At 40.7% G+C, this 15,691-nt stretch overlaps 1 protein-coding gene across 1 annotated transcript in view; it reads right to left on the bottom strand.

Moving 5' to 3' along the window:
* Positions 1 to 581: 581 nt before the first annotated feature.
* The window catches only part of LOC139222064 (chemokine-like protein TAFA-2), a 51,671-nt gene continuing 36,561 nt past the window's right edge, over positions 582 to 15,691 (bottom strand). The window contains exons 3-5 of the mRNA XM_070854031.1: positions 5,303 to 5,458; positions 1,242 to 1,366; positions 582 to 642 (exon numbers count right to left, since the gene is read on the bottom strand). Of these exons, the coding sequence (XP_070710132.1) occupies positions 613 to 642; positions 1,242 to 1,366; positions 5,303 to 5,458 (311 nt within the window). The 3' untranslated portion in view covers positions 582 to 612. The remainder of the gene's footprint in view (positions 643 to 1,241; positions 1,367 to 5,302; positions 5,459 to 15,691) is intronic.

Genomic DNA, 15,691 nt, shown 5'->3' with positions numbered 1-15,691 from the left:
TGTGTTTACAAGTCCAAAAGACGTTCAATTTATGATGCCGAACTCCACAGCTTTGCATGTGAGACTTTGTTCATCACTCGCAGGTTTCCTGTGTTTCCTGCTTCGTCCTGGGCTTTGTAGTAGCCAGTCACTGCTTTGTTTATGCTTTGAATTCTCAAGGTGTTCCCAGTCTGTACGGATGCATCCGTAATAGAGGTCAGTATAGCTGGAGGTTCCAGATTTATGCTGTGCTGTTTTCCCAGAAGCTCTGCAGAAGTGAAGAAGAAGAAAGCCGAACCCCCCGCTGCTTCAAGCAGCCTGCAGAAAGATTTGAAACTTAAAAACTTGTTTCTCTCTCAGAGTTCAAAGGTGTGCGAGAAAAAACCCACTGGGTAATTCCGATGCTTTGAACAGGTTGTTGTTCTTTTTGAATCATACACATCTCTGTGCATCTCTGGAGTAGTTACACTGCTGGGAAATGTGGTAAAAAATACCATTTGCCATTTCTGTTTTAATGTCTGTTCCAATTGGAAGTGAGGACCACAAAGGCAAGTAAAGCCTGCAAATATATAAATAAAATAAGCCCAGAAAACAGAGTTATTACCTGGACTCCAGCAGCCGAAGCATCTGACGTTACCAAAGCTGGTCTCTGTCCGCTGAAATCTTTCCAGTCATCCATGTTAAAGAAGACAACAAAAGAAAATATATATTTAACTGAGATCTGATAATTACCAGAATCTTTGATCCACACAACATCAGACGTTCAAGGCTCGTCTCAGAACCCTGGACCACTAAAAGAAAAACAAATATTTATATCCCGTTTTGAGGTCCCGACAACTCCCCGAATCAATAGCTGCAGGCTCCAGGCTCCAGGCTCCCGGCTCCAGCCAGGTGTGGTGCGGGCAGTTTAAATAATTAAGTACATGGAGAGAGACAGAACTGAAGTCTACGGGTCGTCATAACACAGTGAAGGATACGAGCATCATGTTACAACGTTAAAAGCAGGTAATTGGAGTGAGTAATTGGCCAGTTTGGGTGCTCAAAGTGGCCTGAAAGTGCTAAGGAGACATGGCAGCACATTGATTACGGGCCCCCGAGGGTCCAAGAACCGACTACAAACATTAGCTGTTTTTAGGTAAAGGCAGGACAGACGACTGTAAGAGAAGCCACAGCCTGTTGACCTTGAAGAGCAGAAGTGTGCACGGTCAGAGCCAACAGGTTTCACTAAGGTATCACCAAAGCGGCGTCTTTCTCAGACGTACCTTCGTAGTTTTGATCTTGTTCCCCGTAGCACAGCTCCAGCCCTTCAGATCAGGCAGAACTTTGCATTCCTCCCCGTCAAGGCACGGATGCATCTGACACCACCACTTCTGCTCCACTATCGAGGCTGGTAAAGAGACGCAGAGGTCAAACAGTTGTTCACTTCGTCTGTAGGCCGTCATACCAGCACGCTACAGTTAATGGCATCATAGGAATGATGAAAGCTATTTGTTGGCCTGTTCTGTTTCCATACTGAAAATATGAGGTCATTTAAGTTTGTTTAAAAATGTTTTAAACAATAAAAACTGAATGATAATGTGGAATGGATGAGACTTTGTACGAGATCAATTAGAGACACTGATTCCTCCATCTCAACAAAACTATACAGTCTCTTTAAGTTGATTTAATTCACAGCATCTCGCATTTCAGTAACGCTACGTCTCTCTGTGTAATGCTAGCTAATGTACTCAGGTCTTTGAAGCAGAAAAATAACAGACTTCTGTACTAAATTCATCTAAATTCTTTAAAAACAACAACTGAGACAAACTATGACACCAAGCAGGCTTTTAACGTAGTTAATATAGAAATAAGTGCAGGAATAATGTAGATCTTCTCCTGGATGGTTGTTAAAGGAAAAATGCTATTGATATTTCTAATGATAACTTTTTGGTCAATTGGCACGTTTTGCTATTTTTATTTCCACCTTCATCAAATGACTAAAACCAAATTAACATCACGCTCAAGTCTAAACAAATATAATTCTATAAACCCCCCTTTTTTTAAAAAAAGTAATTTTAGGCCATAATTTCGGTTCATGTTTGGAGCACGTTTCAATGACGGCTACGAGCCTGAAATAAAGCGTAGCCTCAAACACCAATCAACTCATCAGAGCCGTGCCTCATCAGGCCGTGCCACATTTTGACAGCTGTCTCAGGTAAGTGATGTAAGACGTGCTGTTTGACTGGCAACACTCGCTAAATCTATTTTGAGTATTCAAACAGACAAGGTGTCACACACATCCACGTGTTCAAGATGGGAACTGGAAAAAGACGCCACTTCAGCTGCAGTGAGGACACCTCCTCAGTTACCTCCTTAAAAGAGAGCATTTAGCTTCTGCTACTCCATTGTGCAAGACATCATTTTAATTTGGCATATTACAGAGGTCATTATCTGCGTTCTGCATACCCCTCCACCGGCATTAGTGTTCTTCCTAATGAAGAGGACAGTTATTATAATCCACACATAACGCCGGAGCCTCACTAGACTAAATTGCGCAGAATGGATACTTTATGACATGAGGGAATCAATTTGTACCACACAGCCGTGGTTATAGCAGGGGTGTGGTGTAAAACAGGCATCAGGTCAGCTGCAAACAGATGGTGGTTGTGTAACAGCAGCTATTAAAAAGCCACAAAGGTTTCTCATTAAATGAAATGGGAGGATTGATAATCAAACGCAGATAAAGTGCATGGGATACATTTCACTTAACAGTTAATGATGCTTTAACAAAGGGAACAAAGACAGAAAACATCTGGGAGCAAAGAAAAGATTTACACCTTTTATATTTATTTATTGTAGCTTAACAAATCTTTGCTTTGACCTTGATCCCATCCTCACAAATGACCAAATCTATTTTTTGCATGTTTATTAAAATAGCTAAATTCTGTGAGAAGCTGCTTTGGATGTCAGTATTTCATATTTTAGAAAAAACTTGATACAAATCAAGACTTTTATCTTTTAATTAAAAGTTAAAATGCCTGAATTACAATCAAGTGCCAGCATTGTAGATTACAGTGTGAGTGTCTTTGGAGTGTGGCCAAAGCATATAGGTCTGCCAAGAGTGTGAACAAGATTTCACAGAGATATACTGATGCTCAGCATAAGTTTCTCCTCCATGTTACACAGACTGGTAATATAACTGCAGTTTGAATACTCAGCAGCAACTGGAGCTCAGATACTTTGAACACAGAGCGTCTGTGGCCGTGGTCACATGATGGTTGATGGTTTTTTTGTAGGAAGTTAGCATCGACAAAAAAAGACGGGATTTTTGCATTGGATTTTGGATGATTGCAGAAAATCAGCATATGTAGTGTAAAAGCAGTCACTGGAAGCTAAAGCTAACGTTACTGCACCACAGTCACATGACGACTTCACCATCACCACTAAGCTGCACCAAGATATGAGGAAAACTATGATTGTGAAATATTCTAACTTCATAAATGTGCAACTTGTAAAGTCTGAGTCAGACTAGTTTGTGGGAGCAGGAGTATAAATACAACCAGAGGCTTTTTTTAGGACATGTGGAAGCTTCGAAGTTCAAGAGTGGGACATTTACTGAAGTATTTCATGTCATAGAACAAATGTGGAAAACTCTTAAGCTTTGGCATCCAACCAAAAACTCATTCAAGAAAACCTACTGACCATCACAGCTCAGACGATGCAAACCAGTTTTCACATTCATGTAGTTGTAGTTTTATACTTCTTAGTACTTTACTTTATCACAATGGTTTGGCTCATCTGCACCAATAGATTTGTGCATTTAAGTCTCTTTAGAAACTTCATTTAGTGAAGTTTTCAGGTATTTTCTGTGGCTACCAATTTAAATTTTGCATTCAAATCTATTCATGTTTTCTCAGATGTGTCTGGAGGTTAATTTATCTTCATCTGTAGAGGACAGTGTCTCACAGAGAGTGGGGCTAAAGTTAATCCCCGGTTGCAGAAGAAAGAATAATTAAAAGGTTAAGTGCTGATCATTTTTTTTGGAGATCACCCGTGGAGCTTTAAACAGAGGCCAGTGGCTCACAGCTCTAATTTGCTGAAAATGTCAATACTCAAATGTCAAGGAATAGGTCAAACACGATTGGGTCCAGGGCTTAAGCAGAAGCCCGCGCTTCTCAGACCAAAGCGAGGCTGCCGCTTCAGCCAAGTCGGGGGTCTGACACATTAGCATGCTAAGAGACCCTCTGGGTTATTGACTTCACAGTCTGCAGTGGACAGCTTACCATTCATTCATAGGTGATTAAAAACCCTTCAGGAGACTCTTTGTACGGCCTCTGATTTCAGCAGGCAGTTTTCACTGTGGCACACAGACCAATACTCAGGCTCAGGTCAGCCTGTGTCAGAGTCAGACGGGATAATGATGGAAGTACTGCTGCTACTTCTGCTTTTATAGCTGCAATAAGTACTTCTTCTGCCACCGTAGTACCACTTCAATTAGTATTACCACTGATTCTACTATCAGTAGTACTAAAACAGCTACATCTCCTAATTGTGCGACCACAACTGTTACTACTGTTACTGCGATGTTATCACCGTTAGCTCCACTGCTTGAACATAAAAGTTCAATGAGGTGAAAAGAGCTTCATTATCCCGTCACAGGTCATTTTCACAAGTACCCACATCGTGTCTCTTCGCTCTGATTTCGAGGCATTCGGCATGTAAAGCTGCACAGAGGAGCTCGTTTGAGTGTTTCATAGATATCGTGCTCCGACTGAAAGCATGTGGATGTAGTTAAATAGACTGTGCAGACGCTAGTGTGCCTTTACGCCAGGTGAATGGTGAGTACTTAAACCCCTTCTGACGTTTTTTTGAGATACGTTTCTGAAATAATTAACAGATTAAAATCCGGCAAATGGAAAATGTTAATTCAAAATATAGACTGTATATTTAAATCTATACATTTTAATTGAAATTATTTGGTATTATCATATGCAGTTGTCAGCAGTCCCTTCCTCATATAGCATAAAAAGATTTTTCTATCCATAATAAAAATCACTTTTTCCTCATTAGGATTTGTTCATGTGTAATCCACCATGCAATTAACTCATTTGCCCCTGCAGTTGTAATTTGCTATAACAACAAACTGACATTTTATTAATTATCTCCGACTACTTCACTCCTACTGTTTGTTAGCCTCTGGCAGCAACCTCTAGAAGAAATTACACCCCAGTGAGTTATATTGTGCTGAAATACTAATCGATGAATGAAAGCAATCCTCAAGATTTGTGGACGTCAGCAAAAATAAGAACACGGACAGAGAGAGAGTCCGTGAAATGTTCCGTACCGTCCACACACGACGGGGCGGCTCTGGTGGTGCCGGCCACTTGCCCGGGAAAGCAGGAGCACTTGACAGTTTGTGACCGCTCCTCGATTTTGTTCTTATTGCAGCAGCGATGCAACGCCACCACCTCGCAGGTGCCCGTTCGTACATGGTGCGCTGCTGGAGAAACGACAGGAAACATGGAATTAATTGAGTTTGAATGGCTTAAAGCTTTTGATGCTAAATGCTGGTTTTCGTTGTGCTGAGTTTTACCATGAAGTTGTGGGACTCATTGGGAAAATAGATGTTGAGTAATTGAAGCAGCAGAGGCCGAGATATCCTGACTTTCAGTCTCCCAAAAAGTGCAGCATCCTACATTTCCCATAATGCAACCAGTACCATCTTTTCTGAGACCACCTCTGTACACTAAATGTCTCCGTTACTCTAATGACATCACTGTGACCTCATCAGGGTTATTTTATGGCTTGACAAAGATCCTCAAGAGCAACACGAGACATTACACTGTACTGTTTTCACAGGCTTTTACAGAGTAGCACTGACCATGACTGAGGTTTCATCAGGAGTCGAGCTCATAAACACTGGATCCTACATTTCCCATAATGCACCTCCATGGCATCATTCCTTTGATTGACCACCCTTTGCCTGCTGAATGCCAACATCTCATAGCATAGTTAAGGTAACCGATCCAGATCTGATATTGTAAATATTAAGAACAATATTTTTATCCTGATTATTATATTTGATCAAAAAATGTACCTTTTGAATAAATAACTCCAGTTTGTGATGTAAATGATAAGAACTGATACCATCTCCTATAACAAGCAGCGTCCCTTTAAAAAAAAAATATGTCAAGGGGAAAGTGCAGCACTGCAGTATTTGGAGCCAATTTCCAGATCACGCTCCATTGTCTGAATTATTTAGAGTCTGAGCTGCTCCTTTCTCTTTTAATTGCATGTGACATTTTCTTGCGTTGCTGAGATACTCGCCACTGCTGTGGTAAACAGTAAATCTGAAATGACTGCATGAAACTGGTCTTAACTGTCCGTACTGGAGCGGGTCAACTAAACGTGGTTAATTATGTTTTCACTTCAGCGTGTTATAGTGGTGGACAGCAAGGCTCGCCAGCTGTAACAAGCAAAAACAAGCAACTACTGAGACTGACAGTGATGGAACCAGCTGCTCTGCCGAGACGGAGTTATATTAAATTAGACAAAGATATTCAGCAATTGTTGAGAAAAACAGTATCACCATTTACCTGTTACTTTTAAAATGTAGGCCCCAGAAAACATGACACTTAACTGGGAGTCTAATATTCTTTGCACCACGTTTTTTTTTTTGTCTCCTACACTGTTTGGGTTACTTCCTGATTGGATAGTGGGAATATTTTACTGCTGCTAGAATATAATAACAGACCAGAAGAGCAAAGTTACAGTTTGATTATGTATTAAACTTGTGCTTCATCCTTCTTCATGCACGAGCAATAATGCAGGTGGTCGCCACAAAAGTAGCACGACGCTTAAAGTATTTGAAGTTAATGCTGGTTTTCATTGTGCACCAATTTAATTTTCCACTTCCGTAAAGTTGTGGGACTCATAAGAGACAGATTAGGGAAAATAAATGTCATCCTGAATTTCAGTATCCAAAAATGGCGCATCCTACATTTCCCATAATGCCGAGCTGCTTTAGATACCACTCTAAAAAGGACATATGTCGCACTTTGAAGCTGTGGTTTTTCCTGACTGGATTCGGAGTTCTACTTGGATGGCTGCTGTGCTTCCCCTGCCAGCAGATACAGAGAGAAGCATTTCACTCGGGAATCAGTGCGATGGCCCAGAGTCCAGCTTTAAACCTGATGCACTGCCACTTTGACAGAGGATGCCTCCGGCTCTGGACACACTGCTGCTGTGCTGTGGTTGTGTTTTGTAGATTTGTGGCTTTTTAAAAGTTTTATAAGACAAGTATGATGCCATGGAACTGAAATAGCAGGATTCAGGGGCGACCTGGTGGCCTAGTGGTTACGAAACACATGTACGACCACAACATCCCCAATTTTGATTCTGGTTTGCCTCATATTGTTCCCTTCTCTCGCCTGCCATGTTTCCTGCCTGCATCTGCATCCAAAAATGGCAAAACACCAAAAATAAATAAATGTAACGATGCATGAAAGATTAAAGAAATGTTTTGGGAGGACAAGCAATGAGAAATTGTGAGTAGCTCTAAGGTGGGAAGTAAATGTCCCATTTACTGTGCTTTTAGCTCAGATGACCCAGTTGCATTGAGGAACTTGCATATTTTAAGTCTGGACCAAAACCAAACATAAGTTTTAATTCTCTCAATGAAACACTAACCTTTACTTTCATTATTTTAGCATATGAAGCACTGTGACATCACCCAGTGATTTGTGGGCTGCTGTTTTGAAGCTTCTAGTTTGGCTTTGAGGGCGTCGCCATCTTGGTTTCATTACTTGAAGTGACATCAGGACGATGTAATAACGTTGGTGACCCCCTGACTTTTCGTCTTTGGTTTGTCCAGCACTTTGTTTTATGACCAAATATCTGCAAACCTCATTATATTCCCATCAGCCTCAGCTGCACTTTGTGTTTAGTGCTGATTAGCAAATGTTAGGATGCTGAACTGAGATGGTGAACATGATTAGTATTAGTATTGTTAACATTAAGGTGGTGATTGTTGAACCTTTTTCCAAAAAATGTTCATTAAATCTTCCACACGTCACAGTTTCTGTTCATTTTCACAATTGTATGTGTTGTGTTGGTTTTGCTTTAGTTTAGTAGATTTTTTTTTGGATCTACAGCCTGGTTTTATTTACTGTTCTCCAAACTCATTTCAGTCTGGGATGATATGACTCCACTCCCTCTAAAGAATCTCTCAACTGTAATTCAGTCCTCTCTTCCTGAGAGGTCAACTCTTACGTGGTATAAACACAGTATTTTGTCTTGTTATGGCACTTAAAAGTACAACAGGGGAGGAGATGCTATGTAAAACTTTCTAACTTTCTAACAATGTCACAATCATTTTAACTAATGATCATGTGGAGAAAAAGTAAAGCACAAATGCACAAACAAGCGATTGTATGAAAAACAGAGCCTGGCCCTCACTGAAGACTTACCACAGTTTAGTTCTGACTCGACTTTACAGTTTTCAGAGTAAAAACAAGAGAGGAAATTTGCATTTGAAGGCAATTTAATGTTTCCAGTCACAAACAAAAGCCCTAAAGCACATTACATTGTTTTGCCTGCAGGTAAAAGGAGAAAATCATTTGCACTAAAGAGGTACTTTCAGAAAATAACAAGGCGGCAAAAGGAAAAAAAAAAATACATTTCTTGTCACTTTTAATTGTTTCATCTTAAAAACATTGCATCCACACTCCAGTTTCCAGTGCTGCTTTACACACAAACGGAGAAAAAGGCTCCTCACAGCCATCGCCAATATAAGCATTAAATAAATGTAAGATACTGCAGGATATAAAAACAGTGCAACTGTCTGCGCTCTCAAATCTCCGGCCTGTTTACATCTATTACATGTCTTTCCTAATTTGTTCTATGGAGACATCACAGGCAAAAACATTGGGCTACTTTGCTTCTCTTCTTCCAGACAAGTTGAAAGAAAATGTTCCAATTACACATTTAGGTGTTTATTTCACGTCACTTGTTTTTCTATGTTTTGGCACTTTTTTTACAGTGTTTGTTCATTATCATTCACAGCCTGATGTATTTATTATATAGAACATTTTATTCCTGAAAACACGGTGAATGTTTTGGTGAATATATGTTGTATGAGTATTTTTTTATGAGTTACAGAGGTGAAAAAAAAGATTAAATTATGCAAATTAGCGCTTCTTTAATTAGATAATGCATCATTTGCGTATTAAAAATTAAGTTTGAGAAAACGTATAATTCAATAAAATAATTGTCTTATGTCAGTAATCTCCTGGGGAAGTTTCATGCTGATATCTATTAGTTAAATCTTCTACCCTGTTCACCTGTAGTGTCCTCCCTTACGTCTGCTGGTACCTTTAACCTGCCAAACTTTCATTTTCTCCTCTAAATAACGATGTTTAACTCCCAGACGAGCCTCCCTACCACCTCCTCTCTTTTTATTATTTGTTATTCTTACATTGCTGCCTGATTTAGGTTTTTTTTTCTCTATTTACAGCTTCCCAAGTTGTGATGTTATAGGTATAGTAAAAGCAAATCATGGAGATGTGTAACAGAACTAGTAAAACTATATTGGACTTATCAGGCCAACACAGTTTTGGCCAACAGGAGTGAAGCGAAGCCTGAATATCTCCCAGACAGAGTGAGCTCCCACTGCCTCTAACAATGAGGGCATCACACATATGGAGGTGGACACTATTCCCCTGGATCTCCTCAACTCGTAATCCTTGACTGAAAAAGTTCTCCTGAGTGGAAAAGGTCTGACGTCTCTGGTTTGATGACACTCATCAGCAGATTGTGTTTGAACTGTTGTAGACGCACTGTTTGCATCAGATGTGATGCAAACAGTTTCAAGACCGACACCCAGCGAGCCAGAGACATTTTAACAGGAGGAGAAACCGGTCTGAAGACACAACCCCACAGATCCAGGGCTAATCAGAGCCTAATTCAGTGCTGCAGCATTAAAGCAACACAGAATTAACTTCAACTAAATCTGCAGCCACCTGATGGTTTTTTTTAAGGACAAAATGACTAAATTAGTGAAATATTATTATTAATATTAATACATTAATTAAAAAGTGACACATTTTTGCATAAAAGTCCAAATATGGCACATTATTTACAAGATAGACATCTGCTAAACTTTCATCAACCATTAAGCCACCTTTTTAAATGGCTAATCGCCATCGTAATGATTTGGTCATTTCTATGCCGGTTTTGCCTTCAAAACAGTTGATCAATACAAGATCACAAGGTCAGTGAGCAAAGGGAAATGTCTCTGTCCAAAACACTCAAGATACACAAACTAAAATATGTGGGTTCAAGTATCAGAGTTAACTGAACTGAAGGCAAAAGGCTGATTTGTACTTCGCCCCCATTATGACGACTATTTAAATTGATTCTTCCCGAAATGTTTTTTTGTGTTTTTTTTTTCAGAACAATAGTCAGCTTTTTAGTAAATTTGCCTTTTTGCCCTCTGGCAGAGATCATAGAGCCAGCAGCCCGTTAGCATAGCTTAGCATAAAGACTGGAAAGAGGGAGAGACAGCTAGCATGTCTTTGTCTGCAGGTAACAAAATCCACCTACTGCCACATCTGCAGCTCACACATTAAAAAAAAGAAATAATAATAATAATAATTGGTTTTTAAATTGGCTTTTCATGTTCCTTTTTTTAAACTGTACTTTTTCTCTGTAGTACTTTGTTGATTGGGTTATTTTAGCTTGATTTTCTTCTTCTTCTGTTGTGCTGTAGCTACAGACAAAGTGTTGATGTTATTGACAAAGTGTGACAGCTTGATCTCCAGCCTGATGCCGCCGGTTAAAAAGTAATGTTGATGTAGTGATGTGGAATACATTCAGAAGACTGCACTGGGTGTTTTACTTTGAAAATTGACCAGATGCTCTCTGCCGTTCCTGTGTCTGACTTCCTGTCTGAGATCAGCTCCAGTCACAATGATCTTGCACTGCACACCCTGAAAATATCAACATGGAAAGTAACTTTGAGTAATTTACTGAGCAGGAACTGTTTAACTTCAGCAGGTTTCTCTAATCTTTACTTTTACTTGAGTACAGATTATCAGTACTCTAACCACCACTTGTTCTGTCTCGCCTCTGTAATCTGTACAAAAACCGAAATATATAAAAACGACACATGACTGTGTGGTTGCCAGGCAACCAGCAGAGACTTCAGGCATCCACCGGTGTTAGCCGAGGAACAGCCTGGCACGTCTGAAACCACATCGTGCTGTTCCAGCTCAGGTGAACCCCAAAAAGCTGCTTGGAATCAGATTGTGATTCAGAGTCTGACGTGAACTCCCAAGACTTGATTGTGACTATGAGGCTCTCAGTATTTTGTGTTTACAAGGCATTTGTTCCTTTTAGTGAATCCTTTGAACCAAAGTTGCTTTCAGCGAGGAGCCCCTTCCCTCTGTGCAGTGCTGAAATTACTCTGCTAGAGAAGCTTTTATACGTTGGTCTCTGGAGACAGAAACTGCAAATGATGCACATCTTATATTATTCATAAGCTGTTGTGAATGATAATGTAATCATTGCTTTGCCTTATACACAGCGTTGTGTGTAGCCAAAAATACCACCTCTTATATAGAGAAATGATCTTTGACGCTGAGCTCACTGAGCGTAATTCCCTCTGTACAAACCTACATAATGAGCTGCAGAGCTGCGATGGTGACAGTGATGAACAGATTTCCCCTCAAACTATTTGTTACTTTGTTAGTAGCAGTTTAGACGAGTGACAGATGAGGAAGCGCTTTAGTCGAAGAACAATCTCTCAGCTGAGATTACAAATCAGATCCAGGCAGCCAGAGTGGAAGATCCTCAGCATGCAGACTGATTGTTATGTTTAACACGGGGATCCTGGGGTGTCTCTCACTGTTAGTTACTGCTCTCTCAAGGGTGAAACCAGTGTTTTCCGTTCTTGGCAAAGATGCTTCTCATGCATCATATAAGTCATTTTTATTACAAAGTGCAGGAAGTCCAAGGTGCAGAGCAAGCAACAATCTTTGATGCATAAGTCGCACGTCGAGGTCATACGTCAGTGTAACATTTACAACAGCCGGGAAAGCACCTCTGAAGACATAATGCAAACTGAAACCACACCTGAGGATACCACCTGAGTGCTGCACGTCGGGAAATACTGCGCAAGAACCATCAAATATATTTCATTCCACTCAGGTTCATGTTCCCCCTCAGCAACCTGTGTGCTTTGATTCTTGCTAAGTGGCTTTCCATTGTGGACACTGAAACTCAAGGCTGTAATGTGTCTGCAGGGATCTGGCTAGCACAGTTTGAAGGTCACAATCGAAACTCTCTGCAACCATTTGGGGCGACCATAAACTATGAGGGTGTTGTGTTATAAAAGTCAGGAGGAGATGCATCTCTTGCATTTTTCTGATGATGCAAAGTTGTCTCAATCACCATGCTGACGTTTTCCGACTGGCTAATTAGCACATTGGTATGAAATGTGACAGTAGAATACATTAACAGCTCATTTATTACTTACCTGTCTGCATCCTTTGGAAAAGAAAAGACAGATAAGTTGCTCCTGTTATTACAGCCGCCTGCAGCACGGAGCATTCTTAACACTAATGCATTACTGATGGGCCGTCGCTTGTCCATGTCAAAACAATCCAAAGCCAGATTCAGTGCAAATGTAATGTTTGTCACTTTGTGTTTTTATCTGCTACATTCATATCTGATACTAGCGCAGTACAAGATCGTATCAGTGTAATAATAGTCTCTGTGTCCCCTCAAAACAGTCAAATGATAGAATTATTAAGAAAAGAAACGAGTCTTAAGAACCATCAGCAGCTCAGCACCGACAGAGAGAAGAGATGTCCAGATCTCGTGAGTGTTGCTCTTCACTTTAGTGTCTTTTTCTCTTTTTATATTCTTTTCTTTCTCAAATCGGAGCAGGAAAGTCCCCGCTTGTCTCTGAAGACCGTTATATGCTAAGCTGATCTTTGTAAAAATGAACCTGAGTGGGCGTCAGATTATTAACAAAGATAGAAAATGAGACAGCGCATTTCTACACCTACTCAAATTATGGTTACTCACTTTAAACAAATCTTATCTTTTTTTATTGTAAAATACAATAAAGCAAAGATTAGGGACCAAGTTGATTGAGTGTTATTAAGTTCAGTATGGACTGCGCCTGTTTCGCTACTTAGCAAACTTAATGAAACAGTCATTTATCGTCAGGGAATAGCTTCATACTTACTTTCATACTTACAACCCAAATACTTGGCTCAGCTGCTGCTAATACCTGCTCTCTACTCTTAATGTGCAAGAAAAACTGCTGCACATTTGGAGAGACTCACTGCTGCAGTTTGGCTGATAAGTACAACGTCTCAGTGATTATAATTGTTTTGTATTTTAATTTAAATAGTTTTATTGTCTCCATTCATTTCTTTTGTTACTCACATCAGTGACTGTGTATGAAGATGGACGACATGACAGCTGCCCTTTATTTGTCTGGACTAAATTCACATTATTATTAATATTAAATTGATTATTATTATTATTATTACTAAAGCTCCCTGGTGGATGGCTGCAGGTCATAAACCTCCACGTTAGCCGATCACAAAAGGCCCAATTAAAAAATCAAAGCACACGTCCAATCAATTTCTCCTAAAGATGGTTTCTGTCATTTAAAGTAGTTCTTATCACGCTGGTGTGTTTTCAAGTGTTAATTTTTCTCGTCAGTTTTGTTTTGATTAGTTATTTCACTACTGCACAGACTGGCTCAGCGCCCGTATCGGGGATACTTTGGCTTTATTTTAGTACCGTGGGAGGAAGTGTCATCCATCTTTATATTCAGTCTGTGGTTCATATGAATGTAGCCTTGATATTTTGGAGCGTAATAAAGTATAAATTGAATTAAAAACCTTAAACACTTTTCTTTTCATTTAGCAATGCATCACAGAACGGGATAAACACGTCATATTGTCCTAGGATCTCCAGGAAGAAGGTTAAAAAAATAATAAGGAAAGGAAGTTGAATTTGAAAGGGGACGTGCAACGGAGGAGAGCAGGTAATTCAACAGGATTAATTACAGTAGATGCTGATGAAAATAAATCAGACATCCCCACAGCTTGTGAGCAGAGCCCACCAGGCCTGAATCCTGGAAGTCTGCTGCTCTCTCTGCTCTGCTCTCTCTGCTCTGCCTGCCTTCTAGCCAACACGGGATAAGCACAAAGGTGGACAGAATGACCACAGACACCTTTTAAGTCAATGTAGTAAACCCAGTTGTAGAGGACAGACAGTCTGAGAGAGAGAGAGCAAAGCCAAGCCCTCTTTTCTTCACATATCGGAGAGGAAAATAAACTGAATTTAAATAACTGTCAGAGAGCAGAAAAGCACGTTTGAGGGTGCAAATGTGATCCCGTCTTCGCGGACACAAAGCGGTTATTTTAAATAAATGAAAGCTCATATGTGCATTAGTAAACCAACTTGTCTGCTCGCTGAATTGAACTAAATTTGCCCCGCTTGTCAGATGGTACTTTTCTTCTTCTTGTGTTCGCTGGGAAGAAATACATTTTCTCTATTTTGGACATGCTCTTGGTTCATTTCATCCCTTGAATGATAACAGGTTTACAGCAACAGAAATAACACCCAGGGGAAATTAGGGGGGGCTGGAGTGACTATCAGAGAGAAATTGAATGCATGCGAGATAATTCTGATCCACTTCCTGCTGAAATGATGAGCGCCTTGAGTGGGGATCGCTGCCAATCAAAGCCACGCACATCAAAGCGCAGCGCTCCCGTCTAATTGGTCGACTAAGAGAGGAAAGGCGATTCCTATCATGCTCACAAATGGACGTCCAGTCCAGCAGCAGCACTGCCCGTACACCACCAATTACCCGAGGCTGTGTATTGTCAGTGGGACTCCCAGTAATGAAACATGGGTTGGCCTCTACTTGTAATGTTGCTGAGTTGCCATAATTGATCTCTCTGGGTTTACTAGTGACGACTCGACAACACTTTTAATGAGACGAGTTTGACTCATACCTCCAAAATAGCTGTTTCAATCCAATTACTCCCCCATTCACTACTGTGACATTTCACTCGTGTTGCCGCATAGTGAGAAATTTCAGTCCAAGCAGCACAGCGTGATAGGTGGCAGCCGCCGTGGTGGCACTCCTCCGTGCGTTTGTCCTGCATCTCTCCTTCCATTGGTGCAGCGGGTCGCTCTGTTTTGGATGGAGAGCGGAGGCTTCACACTATGAGCAAATCAAACGAGCCTCTGCAATCGGTTCCCACAGAGCCGAGCGAACAGATGGACGGAGACTCAACAAGCATGTGGACAGAAATAAGTTGTTTATGTCTGGACGTGGCGGAGAACTTTGACCTTACTTTGAGCCTCCTGGCTGAAGGATCACGTCGAGTGTGTGATGGGACTGAGACGTCTGACCGAGCCAAAATGTCTGTACTGACAGGCCGGAGCAGTGGTCTCACTTTCTGGACCTTGTGAATGATAGAATAAGAAACTCTCCAGACGGCTGAACTCTCAATTGTTTTTGGCTGTCTTCAGAGCAGCAGTTCACTTGGTGGGATTCCTGCCATTCAGAGTTTTCTCATTCCCTATATCTGCTGGAATAAACATCTCAATGGGGGACCTTTCAGTATCAGCTTACTGCTCATAAAGAGTTTGTCTCAGCCCGTGAAAACAGTTGTTCGGCGTTACTCTGACTCCCGAGGAG

This window comes from Pempheris klunzingeri, chromosome 22 (assembly GCF_042242105.1).
Source record: "Pempheris klunzingeri isolate RE-2024b chromosome 22, fPemKlu1.hap1, whole genome shotgun sequence".
Classification (NCBI taxonomy): domain Eukaryota; kingdom Metazoa; phylum Chordata; class Actinopteri; order Acropomatiformes; family Pempheridae; genus Pempheris; species Pempheris klunzingeri.
Note: the sequence above shows the minus strand (reverse complement) of the source record. Positions and strands in the feature narration are given on the sequence as shown.